The 17,694-nt window shown below is 57.0% G+C and overlaps 1 protein-coding gene across 1 annotated transcript; it reads right to left on the bottom strand.

Moving 5' to 3' along the window:
- Positions 1-7,722: 7,722 nt before the first annotated feature.
- Positions 7,723-17,646, bottom strand: LOC147096588 (uncharacterized). Its single transcript, XM_085975387.1, has 2 exons — positions 17,006-17,646; positions 7,723-8,431 (listed from the first exon to the last, which is right to left on the bottom strand). The coding sequence occupies exons 1-2, from the start codon at positions 17,644-17,646 to the stop codon at positions 8,119-8,121; spliced, it is 954 nt and encodes a 317-aa protein (XP_085831513.1). The 3' UTR covers positions 7,723-8,118.
- Between the last annotated feature and the right edge of the window lie 48 nt (positions 17,647-17,694).

Genomic DNA, 17,694 nt, shown 5'->3' with positions numbered 1-17,694 from the left:
GGAGGGGCGGGGACTGTCTCGGCCATCAGGACTGGTCGGGTCGGGGGAGGAGCGGGGACAGTCTCGGCCATCAGGACTGGTCGGGTCGGGGGAGGAGCGGGGACAGTCTCGGACATTAGGACTGGTCGGGTCGGGGGAGGGGCGGGGACATTCTCGGCCATCAGGACTGGTCGGGTCGGGGGAGGGGCGGGGACATTCTCGGCCATCAGGACTGGTCGGGTCGGGGGAGGGGCGGGGACAGTCTCGGCCATCAGGACTGGTCGGGTCGGGGGAGGGGCGGGGACAGTCTCGGCCATCAGGACTGGTCGGGTCGGGGGCGGGGAGAGTCTCGGCCATCAGGACTGGTCGGGTCGGGGACAGTCTCGGCCATCAGGACTGGTCGGGTCGGGGGAGTGGACAGTCTCGGCCATCAGGACTGGTCGGGTCGGGGGAGGGGCGGGGACAGTCTCGGCCATCAGGACTGGTCGGGTCGGGGGAGGGGACAGTCTCGGCCATCAGGACTGGTCGGGTCGGGGGAGGGGCGGGGACAGTCTCGGCCATCAGGACTGGTCGGGTCGTGGGAGGGGACAGTCTCGGCCATCAGGACTGGTCGGGTTGGGGGAGGGGACAGTCTAGGCCATCAGGACTGGTCGGGTCGGGGGAGGGGCGGGGACAGTCTCGGCCATCAGGACTGGTCGGGTCAGGTCGGGGGAGGGACAGTCTCGGCCATCAGGACTGGTCAGGTCGGGGGAGGGGCGGGGACAGTCACGGCCATCAGGACTGGTCGGGTCGGGGGAGGAGCGGGGACAGTCTCGGCCATCAGGACTGGTCGGGTCGGGGGAGGGGCGGGGACACTCTCGGCCATCAGGACTGGTCGGGCTGGGGGAGGGGCGGGGACAGTCTCGGCCATCGGGACTGGTCGGGTCGGGGGAGGGGCGGGGACAGTCTCGGCCATCAGGACTGGTCGGGTTGGGTGGGGGGAGGGGCGGGGACAGTCTCGGCCATCAGGACTGGTCGGGTCGGGGGAGGGGCGTGGGCAGTCTCGGCCATCAGGACTGGTCGGGTTGGGTGGGGGGAGGGGCGGGGACAGTCTCGGCCATCAGGACTGGTCGTGTCGGGGGAGGGGCGGGGACAGTCTCGGCCATCAGGACTGGTCGGGTCGGGGAGGGGACAGTCTCGGCCATCAGGACTGGTCGGGTCGGGGAGGGGACAGTCTCGGCCATCAGGACTTGTCGGGGGAGGGGCGGGGACAGTCTCGGCCATCAGGACTGGTCGGGGGAGGGGCGGGGACAGTCTCGGCCATCAGGACTGGTCGGGGGAGGGGCGGGGACAGTCTCGGCCATCAGGACTGGTCAGGGGAGGGGCGGGGACAGTCTCGGCCATCAGGACTGGTCGGGGGAGGGGCGGGGACAGTCTCGGCCATCAGGACTGGTCGGGTCGCGGGAGGGGCGGGGCCAGTCTCGGCCATCAGGACTGGTCGGGTCGCGGGAGGGGCGTGGCCAGTCTCGGCCATCAGGACCGGTTGGGGGGAGGGGAGGGGACAGTCTCGGCCATCAGGACTGGTCGGGTCGGGTCGGGGGAGGGGCGTGGACAGTCTCGGCCATCAGGTCTGGTCGGGTCGGGGGAGGGGCGTGGACAGTCTCGCCATCGGGTCTGGTCGGGTCGGGGGAGGGGCGGGGACAGTCTCGCCATCAGGTCTGGTCGGGTCGGGTCGGGGGAGGGGCGTGGACAGTCTCGCCATCAGGACTGGTCGGGTCGGGTCGGGGGAGGGGCGTGGACAGTCTCGGCCATCAGGACTGGTTGGGACGGGTCGGGGGAGGGGCAGGGACAGTCTCGGCCATCAGGACTGGTTGGGTCGGGTCGGGGGAGGGGCGTGGACAGTCTCGCCATCGGGTCTGGTCGGGTCGGGGGAGGGGCGGGGACAGTCTCGGCCATCAGGACTGGTCGGGTCGGGTCGGGGGAGGGGCGTGGACAGTCTCGCCATCGGGTCTGGTCGGGTCGGGGGAGGGGTGGGGACAGTCTCGGCCATCAGGACTGGTCGTGTCGGGTCGGGGGAGGGGCGTGGACAGTCTCGCCATCAGGTCTGGTCGGGTCGGGGGAGGGGCGGGGACAGTCTCGGCCATCAGGACTGGTCGGGTCGGGTCGGGGGAGGGGCGTGGACAGTCTCGGCCATCAGGACTGGTCGGGTCGGGTCGGGGGAGGGGCGTGGACAGTCTCGCCATCAGGTCTGGTCGGGGGAGGGGCGTGGACAGTCTCGCCATCAGGTCTGGTCGGGTCGGGGGAGGGGCGTGGACAGTCTCGCCATCAGGACTGGTTGGGTCAGGTCTGGTCGGGTCGGGGACAGTCTCGCCATCAGGACTGGTCGGGTCGGTTCGGGGGAGGGGTGGGGACAGTCTCGGCCATCAGGACTGGTCGGGTCGGGTCGGGACGGGTTGGGCCGGGACGGCCGCGAGCAGGGCCGGAGCTGGAGGAGCGGAGTGGGGACATTCTCTAATAATAATTTTGAATACCATGCTCTCAAATTCTCCCAACAGTTTCGGGATAGTTTAGTCAGTGTCTGGCGAAATGAGATTAACCTCGCCACGGGACTAATAGGTACTTTGACGCCATTGGTTCAATGACAGTCACCTTATGCTGATTTCTGATTGGTTGTGGCCGGGCAGTTATTTTCAATCCGCTTAAGCAAATGAGGCTCCTGTTGCATCACATTACTGCTGGGAGATTTCACTTTTATCATGGGGAGATTTTTGCAGTGAGTTTGTTCCCAGTGTTATTGCATTCAATCGAAATTAAATTCATTTTTAATAGATTAAGTAAATATACTTGCTTCCCAAGAATGATTCGTTTTTCTCCCATGTAATTGAAGGTTACTTGAAATAACTTATAATTCAACAGAAATGATTTTTTTGTTTTAATTAATTCATAAATTAATTGCAGAAACAACATATAAGCACAAAGGAACATGTTTCCCTTTTTCCTACCCAGTTTTGCCTTGTAGGAATGTTCGGATTCCTAACTCAAGGACTGAGGTCGAGTCAGTCTATCAAAGAAACGATGTTTAATACTATTCAACAGAGTTTAATATGCAAGTGCAGGAGAACTTAGGTTACAGGTCTGTACAGTTCGATGGCTCCACGAGGACTGACTGGGGCGGCTTCCCAGGTCACGTTTTCCCGCCGGAGGATCACGTGATCAAGTCATCGCATTTTCGTCTCGCTCTTAAAGGGACCGCGCTATGTACATGCAACAATATAAACAAAGATACAGATTCAGCCTGTAGCTAACAAATTGTTAAAGGGAATTATGTACAGTTGATCAAAGTCCCTTAGTGGCTCTGCCACATGCACCCCCCCAGAATTATCTTTAACAGAAAAAGTCAATCGACTAGGAGGTCTGACAAGCCTGTCGGAGCAACTTCTATATTCCTGGAGTGGAAGCTGTTGGACGGTGGGCGGGCTGGCGGGTGGAAGCATTTGGTTTGGCACGGCTGCTGCAGGCGGTCGACCACGTCGTGGCGGCTGTGCGGTCTCGACAGGACGGCCGAGGTCCGGGTGTGCCGGCTTGAGACGGTCAATGGAAACGTGGTCGGGTTTACCACCGATGTCAACGGAGAAACTTCTGTCACCTGCCTCCAGTACAAATGAAAAGGGCCTGTGTAAGGGGCCTTGAGCGGATCCCGATGGGTGTCATGTCGGATGAACACAAATTCGGCGTTCTTTAGCTCTGCTGGGACGTGCGAGGTTGGGAGGCCATGATGCGACGTTGGGATTGGCGCAAAAGACTTGGCTGTTTCGCAGTGGCTGCTGAGTTGGTCGGATGCAGACCATGGCGCTGTTGGAATCGGAAGGAAGTCTCCTGGTACGTGGAATGGCTGACCGTACATGAGCTCAGCAGAAGACGATTGAAGATCTTCTTTGGGTGCCGTGCGAAAACCCAACATGACCCACGGAAGCTTATCTACCCATCCGGCGCCTTGGCGGCTGGCCCTCAGCGATGCTTTTAGCGACCTGTGAAAACGCTCGCACAAGCCGTTTGCCTGTGGATGGTAGGCCATGGTGCGGTGTAGCTTGGTGCCGAGACCCTGGGCCACAGTGTTCCAAAGCTCAGAAGAAAACTGTGGACCGCAGTCTGAAGAAATGTCTGCCGGAATGCCCAAACGGGCGACATTAGCGGAAGTGGTAGATGACAAAGGAACCGCCTCTGGCCATCTAGCAGTGCGGTCTACTATGGTGAGGAGGTGTGTGAACCCGTGATGGTGGAAGCGGCCCAACGAGGTCCACGTTTACATGGTCAAACCGACGCTCTGGTACTGTAAAAGTGGCCAATGGAGCCTTGACATGAGGCTGTACCGTAGATTTTTGGCAGACAATGCAGGTGTTAGCCCAGTCGCGGATATCCTTATGCATACATTTCCAGACAAATTTAGACATTAATTTTTGGGAGGCCTTCATTCCAGGATGTGAAAGCCCGTGTATGGCATCAAAAACTTTGCCGTGCCAGGCAACCGGAACAATCGAGGGAGGGTCTCCCATGGAGACGTCACAGAGTAGTGTGGTGCCTGCTGCATGGAATTCAACATCAGCCGGTTGGAGGCTGGAGATGTCGGTGCGGTATGCCTGTGTTTCAGGATCGGATACTTGGTCGGCAGCCATGAGGGCATAGTCGATGCCCAGCTGGAGTGCTTGGACGGTCGCGCGAGAGAGGCAATCTGCTACCAAGTTGTCCTTGCCAGCTACGTGTTGGATATTTGTCGTGAATTCTGATATGAACGTTAACTGACGTTGTTGTCGAGCTGACCACGGTTCGGTGGTCTTGGCCATGGCGAAGGTTAGTGGTTTGTGGTCCACAAACGCAGTAAAGGGACGTCCCTCTAACAAGAAGCAGAAATGGTGGATAGCCAGAAAGAGTGCCAGCAACTCCCGGTCGAAAGTGCTGTATTTTCGTTCGTTGCGCCGTAGTTGATGGCTGAAAAACGCCAGTGGTTGCCACGTCCCATTGACCCACTGTTCCTGTACAGCGCCGATGGCGTAGTCGGAAGCGTCGGTGGTAAGTGCGATGGTGGCACCTGGCAGTGGGTGCGCCAGCATGGTCGCGTTGGCCAAAGCGGTTTTCGTGTTGTCGAAGGCGTTGTGCATTTCGACTGTCCAGGTTACCGAATCCTTGCCAGACTTGCCTTTGAGGGCCTCGTAGAGGAGCTGCATTAGCCGTGCTGCCTTAGGTACAAAGCGGTGGTAAAAATTTACCATGCTGAGGAATTCCTGCAGGGCCTTGATGGTCTGCGGCCGTGGGAACGCCGTGACTGCCTCTACCTTCGTCTGCAACAGAATTGCACCTTCCGAAGTAATGCGGTGGCCCAAGAAATCAATCTGCTGCAGGCCGAACTGACACTTGGCTGGGTTGATGATCAGGCCGTGTTGGCTGAGGCGTCGAAAGAGGGTGCGTAAATGGCAGATGTGCTCCTCTTTGTTAGGGCTGGCGATAAGGATATCGTCGAGGTGGACGAATATAAATTTAAGGTCCCGCAGTACCGAGTCCATCAGGTGCTGGAAAGCCTGTGCAGCATTCTTCAGCCCAAATGGCATCCGTAGAAACTCGAACAGGCCAAAGGGGGTAATGACTGCAGTTTTCTGGACGTCTTGCAGGTGTACGGGGACCTGGTGGTAGCCATGGACGAGGTCGACCTTGGAGAATATAGAATTTCACAAGTGGGCAGAGAAATCTTGAATATGAGGGATCGGGTACCGATCGGGAGTAGTGGCGTCATTAAGGCATTGCTAGTCGCCGCATGGCCGCCATCCGCCGCTGGGTTTCAGGACAATGTGGAGAGGCGACTGGCGAATAATCCCTAGCCGCTCCATCGTGGCGAACTCCGCCTTCGCAGCCGCGAGCTTGCCAGGTTCCAGACGCCGAGCCCGTGCGTAGACCGGGGAGCCAGTCGTAGTGATGTGGTGTTCGACACCATGTTTAGTGGCCGAGGAGAAGGTGGGCCTGGTCAGGTCCGGGAATTCGCCTAGCAGGCGAGTGAAATCGTCCGGAGAGGGCAATGTGCAGGAGACAGTGCGCGACATGGCGGTACTGCGGAAGCAAGGGATGGAGTGGAAAGTGGCCGCATTAATTAACCGTCAGTTCCTTACATCAACCAAGAGGCTGTTGGCACATAAGAAATCCACACCAAGGATGGCTTGCGAGACCTTGGCTGTGATGAATTCCCAATGAAACCGTTGCCCGCCGAAGCACACCTGGACCCGCCATTTGCCAAAGGTACGAATAGCCCCGCCATTAGCTGCTTCGAGGGAGAGGCCGTGCCGCCCAGCCTGTATATCCAGTGCTGACGCGGGAAGGATGCTACACTGCACCCCGGTGTCGCATAAAAACCGCCGACCAGAGAGGTAATCCGTGATAGAGGAGCTTCCCTGAAATTCCCAATCGCCATCGCGGCCGCAGGACATCCCTCAGATTCGGTCCTCCTTTGCCAGGGGTGAAGGAGCCCCACCGCTACCGGCCCCGGGCGGGGTGAAGGAGCCCCACCGCTACCGGCCCCGGGCGGGGTGAAGGAGCCCCACCGCTACCGGCCCCGGGCGGGGTGAAGAAGCCCCACCGCTACCGGCCCCGGGCGGGGTGAAGGAGCCCCACCGCTACCGGCCCCGGGCGGGGTGAAGAAGCCCCACCGCTACCGGCCCCGGGCGGGGTGAAGGAGCCCCACCGCTACCGGCCCCGGGCGGGGTGAAGGAGCCCCACCGCTACCGGCCCCGGGCGGGGTGAAGAAGCCCCACCGCTACCGGCCCCGGGCGGGGTGAAGGAGCCCCACCGCTACCGGCCCCAGGCGGGGTGAAGAAGTCCCACCACTACCGGCCCCGGGCGGGGTGAAGAAGCCCCACCGCTACCGGCCCCGGGCGGGGTGAAGAAGCCCCACCGCTACCGGCCCCGGGCGGGGTGAAGAAGCCCCACCGCTACCGGCCCCGGGCGGGGTGAAGGAGCCCCACCGCTACCGGCCCCGGGTGGGTGAAGGAGCAGTGACATCACTTGGAATGGTCACACAATTGGAGCAGTGAGGTCATCACTTGGAATGTTCACACAATGGGAGCAGTGAGGTCATCACTTGGAATGGTCACACAATGGGAGCAGTGAGGTCATCACTTGGAATGGTCACACAATGGGAGCAGTGAGGTCATCACTTGGAATGGTCACACAATGGGAGCAGTGAGGTCATCACTTGGAATGTTCACACAATGGGAGCAGTGAGGTCATCACTTGGAATGGTCACACAATGGGAACAGTGAGGTCATCACTTGGAATGTTCACACAATGGGAGCAGTGAGGTCATCACTTGGAATGGTCACACAATGGGAGCAGTGAGGTCATCACTTGGAATGGTCACACAATGTGAGCAGTGAGATCATCACTTGGAATGGTCACACAATGGGAGCAGTGAGGTCATCACTTGGAATGTTCACACAATGGGAGCAGTGAGGTCATCACTTGGAATGGTCACACAATGGGAACAGTGAGGTCATCACTTGGAATGGTCACACAATGGGAGCAGTGAGGTCATCACTTGGAATGGTCACACAATGGGAGCAGTGACGTCATCACTTGGAATGGTCACAATGGGAGCAGTGAGGTCATCACTTGGAATGGTCACACAATGGGCGCAGTGAGGTCATCACTTGGACTGGTCACACAATGGGAGCAGTGAGGTCATCACTGATGTAACTATCAATTCATCCAATGAAAAGCGACGAGTTAGGAAAGTAACTATAGGTTTTTATTGGCTAAATAACAGAGCCCACCCTCGTGGGTGATCGAATACAAGGAGGAATGCCAGCCAGTCGACTACCTTTATACCTGGGCAGGTAGGTGGAGTCATGGGCGGAGTCAGCAGTGGTCAGCCCAGGTATATCAGCGTGACAAGAGGCGACCTTGTATAGTGATACAACAGTGTGAACAGTGATAACCATAGAGTAACGATATAACAGTGATAACTATAATGTAACGATAGTGAACGATAAAAGTGGTTTACCACATTCACCCCTTGTTTAGATTTGAGTCCGGCGGGGTGAAGTGTACTACCAGTTCTGGTATGTCAGTCTGTCCGGAGGCCTCGTAAGCCTTTCTGATCGTCGCAGCGGCGGTGTTGCATTATCCGGTGTTAATGCTGGTGTCTGCGTGGTCGGCGAAGGCTCGTGGGGTTCCGGCATGCCGTCTACCTTGGCTGGAATTGGGGGGGGGTGGTGGTGGTGTCTCCGGAGTGCCCGAGGGTGCGAGGTCTCGTAAGGAGACTGTGTCCTCCCGCCTGTCTGGGTATGCCACATAGGCGTACTGGGGGTTGGCGTGCAGGAGGTCCACCCTCTCGACCAGGGGGTCCGTTTTATGGGCCCTCACATGCTTTCGCAGCAAGACGGGCCCCGGAGAGGTCAGCCAGGTTGGTAGCGTGGTTCCCGTAGTCGACTTCCTGGGGAAAACAAACATTCGTTCATGGGGGGTGGCGTTGATGGCAGTGCAAAGTAGTGACCGGGTGGAATGCAGCGCTGCCGGGAGGACTTCCTGCCAGCGGGAGGTTGGGAGGCCCTTAGACTTTAAGGCTAAGAGGACGGCCTTCCATACCGTCGCGTTCTCTCTTTCCACCTGGCCGTTCCCTCGGGGGTTGTAGCTGGTGGTCCTGCTTGCAGCAATACCTCTCGCTAGTAGGAACTGACGGAGTTCCTCGCTCATGAAGGAGGAGCCCCGGTCACTATGTATATAGTTTGGGAACCCGAACAAGGCGAAGAGGTCGTTCAGGCATTTAATGACCATGGTACTGGTCATGTCTGGGCAGGGGAAGGCAAAGGGGAAACGGGAGTACTCATCAACAATGTTGAGGAAGTACACATTACGGTCAGAGGACGGGAGGGGCCCCTTAAAGTCGATGCTCAGGCGCTCGAAGGGGCGGGTGGCCTTGATCAGGCTTGCTCTGTCCGGCCTAAAGAAGTGCGGTTTGCACTCGGCACAGGTCTGGCAGTTCCTGGTCATGGTCCTGACCTCCTCGATGGAGTAGGGCAGGTTGCGGGCCTTAATGAAGTGGTAAAGTCTGGTGACCCCGGGGTGGCAGAGGTCGTTGTGGAGGGTCTGAAGTCTATCACTTTGCGCGCTGGCGCATGTAATTCGTGACAGAGCATCGGGGGGTTCGTTCCGCTTACCTGGCCGGTACAAGATATCATAATCATAGGTGGAGAGCTCGATTTTCCACCTCAAGATCTTGTCATTCTTGATTTTGCCCCTCAGCTTGTTATTAAACATAAAAGCGACCGAACGTTGGTCGGTGAGGAGGGTAAATCGTTTGCCTGCCAGGTAGTGCCTCCAGCGTCGTACCGCCTCCACAATCGCCTGGGCCTCCTTCTCGACCGACGAGTGTCGGATCTCAGGGCCCTGTAGGGTCCTTGAGAAGAAGGCCACCGGTCTCCCCTCCTGGTTAAGGGTGGCGGCTAGGGCGAAGTCGGATGCATCGCTCTCGACTTGGAAGGGGATGGACTCATCCACTGCGTGCATTGTGGCCTTGGCAATGTCTCCCTTAATGAGGGAGAAGGCTGCACACGCTTCCTCCGTAAGGGGGAAGGATGTGGACTTCATGAGGGGTCTGGCTTTGTCCGCATAATTGGGCACCCATTGGGCATAGTAGGCGAAGAGCCCCAGGTTTCTCTTCAGTGCCTTTGGACAGTGGGGGAGGGGTAGCTCCATGAGGGGGCGCATTCTTTCGGGGTCGGGGCCGATGACTCCGTTCTCTACTACACAGCCGAGGATGGCAAGGCGCGAGGTGTTAAACACACATTTATCCTTATTGTAGGTGAGGTTGGGCCGTACGGAGGAATCTCTCCAGATTAACATCGTGGTCCTGCCGGTCGCGGCCGCAGATGGTGACGTTATCTAGATAGGGGAACGTGGCGTGCAGCCCGTTCTGGTCAACCATCCGGTCCATCTCCCTTTGGAAGACCGAAACCCCGTTGGTGACGCCGAAGGGAACCCTAAGGAAGTGGTAGAGGCGGCCGTTCGCCTCGAAGGCTGTATACTGGCGGTCCTCAGGGCGGATAGGGAGTTGGTGATAGGCCGACTTAAGGTCGATGGTGGAGAATACCCGGTACTGCGCAATCTGATTGACCATATCAGATATGTGGGGAAGGGGGTATGCGTCCAGCTGGGTGTACCTGTTTATGGTCTGGCTGTAGTCGATGACCAGGCGGTTTTTATTGCCGGTCTTAACGACCATGACCTGGGCACGCCAGGGGCTGGTGCTCCCCTCGATGATGCCCTCCTTCAGGAGACGCTGCACCTCAGAGCTAATGAAAGCTCTGTCCCCGGCGCTGTACCGCCTGCTCTTGGTAGCGACGGGTTTGCAGTCGGGGGTGAGGTTAGCGAACAGGGAAGGTGGCGGGACCTTGAGGGTGGATAGGCCGCAGGTGTTACGCGGTGGGCGGTTTAAAATCTGCTGGTTGTCGACTGTGAGTGGGGGGAGGGGTCCGCCGTATGCTAGCGTAACGCTTTGGAGGTGGGATTGGAAGTCTAGGCCTAGTAGGACGGCAGCGCATAGCTGGGGCAGGACGAGGAGTTTAAAATTTTTATACTCCGTACCCTTAACCGACAGGGTCACAACACAGTAGCCGCTGATGTCTGTGGCGTGTGACCTCGATGCCATCGAGATCCGGTTGCGCGTTGGCAGGACAGGGAGGGAGTAGTGGCTCACCGTGTCTGGGTGGATGAAGCTCTCCGTGCTTCCGCTGTCGAACAGGCAGGTCGTGGCGTGGCCGTTTACTTTGATGTCCATCATCGACTTGGACAGGTGATGCGGGCGGGCCTGGTCCAGTGTGACGGAGGCTAGTGTATAGCTGAGCGTGTTGTTGTAGTCTGCGGTTGAGGCGGTAGTCGGGTCTAGAGGCACGGTGGCGGTCGGGGGTGGTGGGTAAAATGGCGTCTCCCACGAGTCGGGACCAGCGGGAGCAGCGAGGAGGAGCTCGGGAGAAAACCCGGCGACCAGCGAGGCCCGAGACCAGTCGGGACCAGCGGGAGCAGTGTGGTGAGACCGGTATAAAAACCGGAGAGAGGCGAGGCCCGAGACCAGTCGGGACCAGCGGGAGCAGCGAGGAGGAGCTCGGCAGGAAACCCGGCGACCAGCGAGGCCCGAGACCAGTCGGGAGCAGTGTGAGACCGGTATAAAAACCGGAGAGAGGCGAGGCCCGAGACCAGTCGGGACCAGCGGGAGCAGCGAGGAGGAGCTCGGGAGAAAACCCGGCGACCAGCGAGGCCCGAGACCAGTCGGGAGCAGAGTGGTGAGACCGGTATAAAAACCGGAGAGAGGCGAGGCCCGAGACCAGTCGGGACCAGCGGGAGCAGCGAGGAGGAGCTCGGGAGAAAACCCGGCGACCAGCGAGGCCCGAGACCAGTCGGGAGCAGTGTGGTGAGACCGGTATAAAAACCGGAGAGAGGCGAGGCCCGAGACCAGTCGGGACCAGCGGGAGCAGCGAGGAGGAGCTCGGGAGAAAACCCGGCGACCAGCGAGGCCCGAGACCAGTCGGGAGCAGTGTGGTGAGACCGGTATAAAAACCGGAGAGAGGCGAGGCCCGAGACCAGTCGGGACCAGCGAGGAGGAGCTCGGGAGAAAACCCGGCGACCAGCGAGGCCCGAGACCAGTCGGGACCAGCGGGAGCAGTGTGGTGAGACCGGTATAAAAACCGGAGAGAGGCGAGGCCCGAGACCAGTCGGGACCAGCGGGAGCAGCGAGGAGGAGCTCGGGAGAAAACCCGGCGACCAGCGAGGCCCGAGACCAGTCGGGACCAGCGGGAGCAGTGAGTCGGAGCCCGGTATAAAAACCGGAGAGAGGCGAGGCCCGAGACCAGTCGGGACCAGCGGGAGCAGCGAGGAGGAGCTCGGGAGAAAACCCGGCGACCAGCGAGGCCCGAGACCAGTCGGGAGCAGTGTGGTGAGACCGGTATAAAAACCGGAGAGAGGCGAGGCCCGAGACCAGTCGGGACCAGCGAGGAGGAGCTCGGGAGAAAACCCGGCGACCAGCGAGGCCCGAGACCAGTCGGGACCAGCGGGAGCAGTGTGGTGAGACCGGTATAAAAACCGGAGAGAGGCGAGGCCCGAGACCAGTCGGGACCAGCGGGAGCAGCGAGGAGGAGCTCGGGAGAAAACCCGGCGACCAGCGAGGCCCGAGACCAGTCGGGACCAGCGGGAGCAGTGAGTCGGAGCCCGGTATAAAACCCGGCGACCAGCGAGGCCCGAGACCAGTCGGGACCAGCGGGAGCAGTGAGTCGGAGCCCGGTATAAAACCCGGCGACCAGCGAGGCCCGAGACCAGTCGGGAGCAGTGAGTCGGAGCCCGGTATAAAAACCGGAGAGAGGCGAGGCACCGACCAACTCAGCAGCGGGGAGAGAGGTAAAAAGTAATCAGTGTGTGACGTCACCAGGGAGCAGGTAGGTGATTGGTTGGTGAGTATTTCTCTTTTTTCAATACAAGCTTGAATTCTGTGGTGTTAAATTTCTGTGGTGTAGTGGGGATAGTTGGTAAATAAAGCGCCCTAGAGCATACCTGTAACTGGGGTATTGAATAAATTTTTTAAGTAATTAAAGGGGTAAGTCATGGCAGGAGAGTTCAGACCCGTGCTCTGCTCCTCCTGCTCCATGTGGGAAGTCAGGGATGCTGCCAGTGTCCCTGATGACCATGTGTGCGGGAAATGCATCCAGCTGCAGCTACTTGTAGACCGCATTGCGGCGCTCGAGCTGCGGGTGGATGAATTTTGGAGCATGCGCGATGCTGAAAGGCTCGTGGATAACACGTTTAGCGAGTTGTGCACGCCTCAGGGTAGGGCAGCACAGGGGGTGACCATCAGGCGGAGCAACAAAGGCAGGCAGGTAGTGCGGGGAACCCCTGCGGACATCCCCCTTTCAATAAAGTATACGGCTTTGGATACTGTTGAGGGGGATGACTCACCAGGGGAAGGCAGCAGCGGCCAACTTCCTGGCACTGGGGGTGCTCCTGCTGCCCAGGAAGGGGGGAAAAAGAGTGGGAGAGCAATAGTGGTAGGGGATTCTATAGTAAGGGGAACAGATAGGCGTTTCTGTGGCCGTAGACGTGAATCCAGGGTGGTTTGTTGCCTCCCTGGTGCCAGGGTCAAGGATGTCACTGAGCGGCTGCAGGGCATTCTGGAGGGGGAGGGAGAACAGCCAGTGGTCGTGGTCCACATTGGTACCAACGACATAGGTAAAAAGAGGGATGAGGTCCTGCAGCAAGAATTTAGGGAGCTAGGTGAAGGATTAAGGAGCAGGACCTCAAAGGTTGTAATCTCTGGATTACTCCCGGTGCCACGTGCTAGTAAGTATAGGAATAGGAAGATAGAACAGATGAATGCGTGGCTAAAGGGATGGTGCAGCGGGGAGGGCTTTAGTTTCCTGGATCACTGGGTCTGCTTCTGGGAAAGGTGGGACTTGTACAAGTCGGACGGTTTACACCTGAACCAGAGGGGCACCAATATCCTTGCGGGGAGGTTTGCTAGCACTGCTGGGGAGGGTTTAAACTAACTTGGCAGGGGGTTGGGGTACAGAGTGGAGCTATAGTAGGGGGTGATTTACAGCCAAATACAGAGGGAAAAACAAGTCAGCTGGGAAGGCAGAGCAAATATGTGAAGGCAAAAGAGAATATGGCAGGGCTGGAAGGCATTTATTTTAATGCAAGGAGTCTTGCAAATAAGGTGGATGAACTGAAGTTGTTGTTGAACACATGGGAGTACGATATTGTTGCTATCACGGAGACATGGTTGAGGGAGGGTCAGGACTGGCAGCTCAATATTCCGGGGTATAGAATCTTCAGGCGAGACAGAGGGGGGTGTAAAAGGGGAGGGGGTGTTGCAATATTAATTAAGGAGTCAATTACTGCTGTAAGGAGGGATGATATATTAGCGGGTTCCTCTAATGAGGCCATATGGGTAGAACTTAAAAACAAAAAGGGGGCAAGCACTTTGCTGGCAGTGTACTATAGGCCCCCAAACAGTCAGGGGGAGATAGAGGAACAGATATGTAGGCAAATCTCAGAGAAGTGCGAAAATAATAGGGTAATAATAGTGGGGGATTTCAACTTCCCCAATATAAATTGGGACAGTCAGAGTGTGAAAGGCTTAGAGGGTGCAGAATTCTTAAAGTGCATCCAGGAGAGCTTTTTGAGCCAACATGTAGAAAGTCCTACAAGAGAGGGGGCGGTACTGGACCTAATTCTGGGGAATGTAGCCGGGCAAGTGGTGGAAGTGTCAGTAGGAGAGCATTTTGGCGACAGTGACCATAATTCGGTGAGATTTAAGGTGGTCATGGAAAAAGACAAAGACGGCCCGGAAATAAGGGTTCTAAATTGGGGGAAGGCCGATTTTAATATGATAAGGCAGGATCTGGCCAAAGTGGACTGGGAGCAGCTACTTATAGGAAAATCCACATCAAAACAGTGGGAGACTTTCAGAAGGGAAATAGAGAGAGTACAACGCCAACATGTTCCTGTCAAGGTCAAGGGTGGGACCAACAAGCAAAGGGAACCTTGGATGACAAGGGATATACAAAAATGCATTAGAAATAAAAGGGGGGCTTTTGGCAGTTACAAAAGACTAAAGACAGAAGAAGCCCTACAGGAGTATAAAAAGTGCAGGGGCATACTTAAAAAAGAAATTAGGAGGGCGAGGAGGGGCCATGAAATAACACTGGCGAGCAAAATAAAGGAAAATCCTAAGATGTTTTATAAGTATATTAAGGGCAAGAGGATAACCAGGGAAAGGGTAGGGCCCATTAGGGACCAAAGTGGCAATCTGTGTGCAGAGCCAGAGGATGTAGGCGGGGTTTTAACTGAATTTTTTGCATCTGTGTTCACTATGGAGAAAGACGATGCAGACATAGAAATCGGGCAAGGGGACTGTGACATACTTGAACATATTAGCATCGAGAGGGAGGAGGTGCTAGCGGTTTTAGCGGGCCAAAAAGTGGATAAATCCCCGGGCCCGGACGAGATGTATCCCAGGCTGCTGTGGGAGGCAAGGGAGGAGATTGCAGGGGCTCTGACACAAATTTTCAGAACCTCTCTGGCCACAGGGGATGTACCAGAGGACTGGAGAACAGCTAACGTAGTACCATTATTCAAGAAGGGTAGCAGGGATAAACCAGGGAATTACAGGCCAGTGAGTCTAACATCTGTGGTGGGGAAATTATTGGAAAAAATTCTGAGGGACAAAATTAATCTCCACTTGGAGAGGCAAGGATTAATCGGGGACAGTCAGCATGGCTTTGTCAAGGGTAAATCATGTCTAACAAATCTGATCGAATTTTTCGAGGGGGTGACTAGTGGGGTGGATGAGGGAAATGCTGTGGATGTGGTTTACATGGACTTCAGTAAAGCTTTTGACAAAGTCCCGCATAGGAGACTGGTCAAGAAGGTAAGAGCCCATGGGATCCAGGGTGCCTTGGCGCGTTGGATCCTAAACTGGCTGAGTGGCAGGAGGCAGAGGGTGATGGTCGAAGGTTGCTTTTGTGACTGGAAGCCTGTGTCCAGTGGGGTACCTCAGGGATCGGTGCTGGGTCCCTTATTGTTTGTGATCTACATAAATGATTTGGATGAAAATGTAAAAGGTATGATTAGTAAGTTCGCAGATGACACGAAAATTGGTGGGGTGGTAAATTGCGAGGAGGAAAGCCTCCGGCTACAGGACGATATAAACGGGTTGGTCAGATGGGCGGAGAAGTGGCAAATGGAATTTAACCCTGAAAAGTGCGAGGTGATGCATTTTGGACGGACAAATAAGGCAAGGGAATACACAATGAGTGGTAGGACCCTAGGAAGTACAGAGGGTCAGAGGGACCTTGGTGTACATGTACATAGATCCCTGAAGGCAGCGGAGCAGGTAGATAAGGTGGTTAAAAAGGCATATGGGATACTTGCCTTCATTAGCCAAGGCATAGAATATAAGAGCAGGGAGGTTATGATGGAGCTGTACAAAACGCTGGTGAGGCCACAGCTGGAGTACTGTGTGCAGTTCTGGTCGCCTCACTATAGGAAGGATGTGATTGCTTTGGAGAGGGTGCAGAGAAGATTCACCAGGATGTTACCTGGGATGGAGCGCCTCAGCTATGAAGAGAGGCTGGACAGGCTGGAGTTGTTTTCCTTGGAGCAGAGAAGGCTGAGGGGGGACCTGATTGAGGTGTACAAAATAATGAGGGGCATAGATAGGGTAGATAAAGAGGAACTTTTCCCCTTAGTGGGGGGGTCAATAACAAGGGGGCATAGATTCAGGGTAAGGGGCAGGAGATTTAGAGGGGATTTGAGGAGGAACTTTTTCACCCAGAGGGTGGTTGGAATGTGGAACTCAATGCCTGAAAGGGTGGTGGAGGCAGGAACCCTCACAACATTCAAGAAGCATTTGGATGAGCACTTGAAATGCCATTGCATACAAGGCTATGGACCAAATGCTGGAAAATGGGATTAGACTGGACAGGGATGGATGGGCGGCGCAGACACGATGGGCCGAAGGGCCTCTTTCTGTGCTGTAAAACTCTATGACTCTATGAGGTTGGACAAAATGGCGGAGAAGATGGCTGCCCCCATAACTCACATGAGGCACTGCTGGTGTCGGTTGCCTGGATCAAAGATGGCCACCCCCATGACTCACGTGTGGGGATGCTGGCCTCTGTGGCCTTGATGGAAGATGGCCGCCCCCACAGCTCGCATGAGGCACTGCTGGCCTCTGATGATCCACCTCTGCAGGCCTTGGCGAAGTGGCCTTTCTTCATGCAGTTTGAGCAGGTAGAGTTCCTGGCTGGGCAGCGCGCCCTCGGGTGTTTCGCCTGGCCGCAGAAGAAGCAGCCGGCGGCCCGATCGCGGGGGTCAGAGGTCGCAGCCGGTACCGGGGGTGGCGGTCCCGATCGGCTCCGGGACGCCGACACTGAGGTAGGTCCCGGGGTGGGGGGGGGGGGGGTGTGCTGCGGGGGGTATTGGGGTCGGTCCCGAGTCCCAGGGTCGCAGGTTACAGTACCTTGAGTATGCCTCGAGGTCCCGATGGGCCACTTCTAGGGAGCGAGCGAGGGCTGCAGCTTTGTCCAGGTCGAGGTCGTTTGCTTCCAGTAGTCTTTGCCGTGAGTAGTCGGACCGCAGGCCTTTCACGAAGGCATCACGGACATGGTCTTCAGTATTTTCTGCCGCCGTTACCGCTTTAAAGTTACAGTCTCTGCCGAGTGCTTGCAGCACCTGTAAAAATTCATCCACGGTCTCTCCTGGCTGTTGCGGGTGGGATCTTAGGAGGTGTCTGGCATACATGGAATTTACCAGGCTCAGGTACTGTCGTTTCAGCCGGTTGATGGTGTCCTCGTATGTTTTAAGGTCCCGGATGAGTGCGAATACTTTAGGGCTCACTTGGGCGGTCAGAACTCTTAGCTTGGATCTCTGAGGCACGCCGGATTCTCCCAGGTAGGACTCGAAACAGCTCAGCCAGTGTTCGAAGTCGAGGGCTGAGTTTGCAGCCTGTGGGTTTAGATCCAGGTACGGTGGTCTGAGGGCTCGCAGCCAGGCCGGCTGCTGTGGCTGTTGTAGCTCGGCGTCTGACGGCTGCTGTGGCTGTTGTAGCTGGGCGTCTGGCTGGTCGTTTGACTGCTCGCTTTGCTGCTCAGGGAACGACATTTTAAAATTTAGCCAATAAAATTGATATAAGTATCAATTCAGCCAATG

This window comes from Somniosus microcephalus, unplaced genomic scaffold, assembly GCF_052327205.1.
Source record: "Somniosus microcephalus isolate GS21.2 unplaced genomic scaffold, FLI_Smic_1.0 unresolved_chr1, whole genome shotgun sequence".
NCBI classification, from domain to species: Eukaryota; Metazoa; Chordata; class Chondrichthyes; order Squaliformes; family Somniosidae; genus Somniosus; species Somniosus microcephalus.
This window is presented reverse-complemented; position numbering and strand designations above follow the sequence as displayed.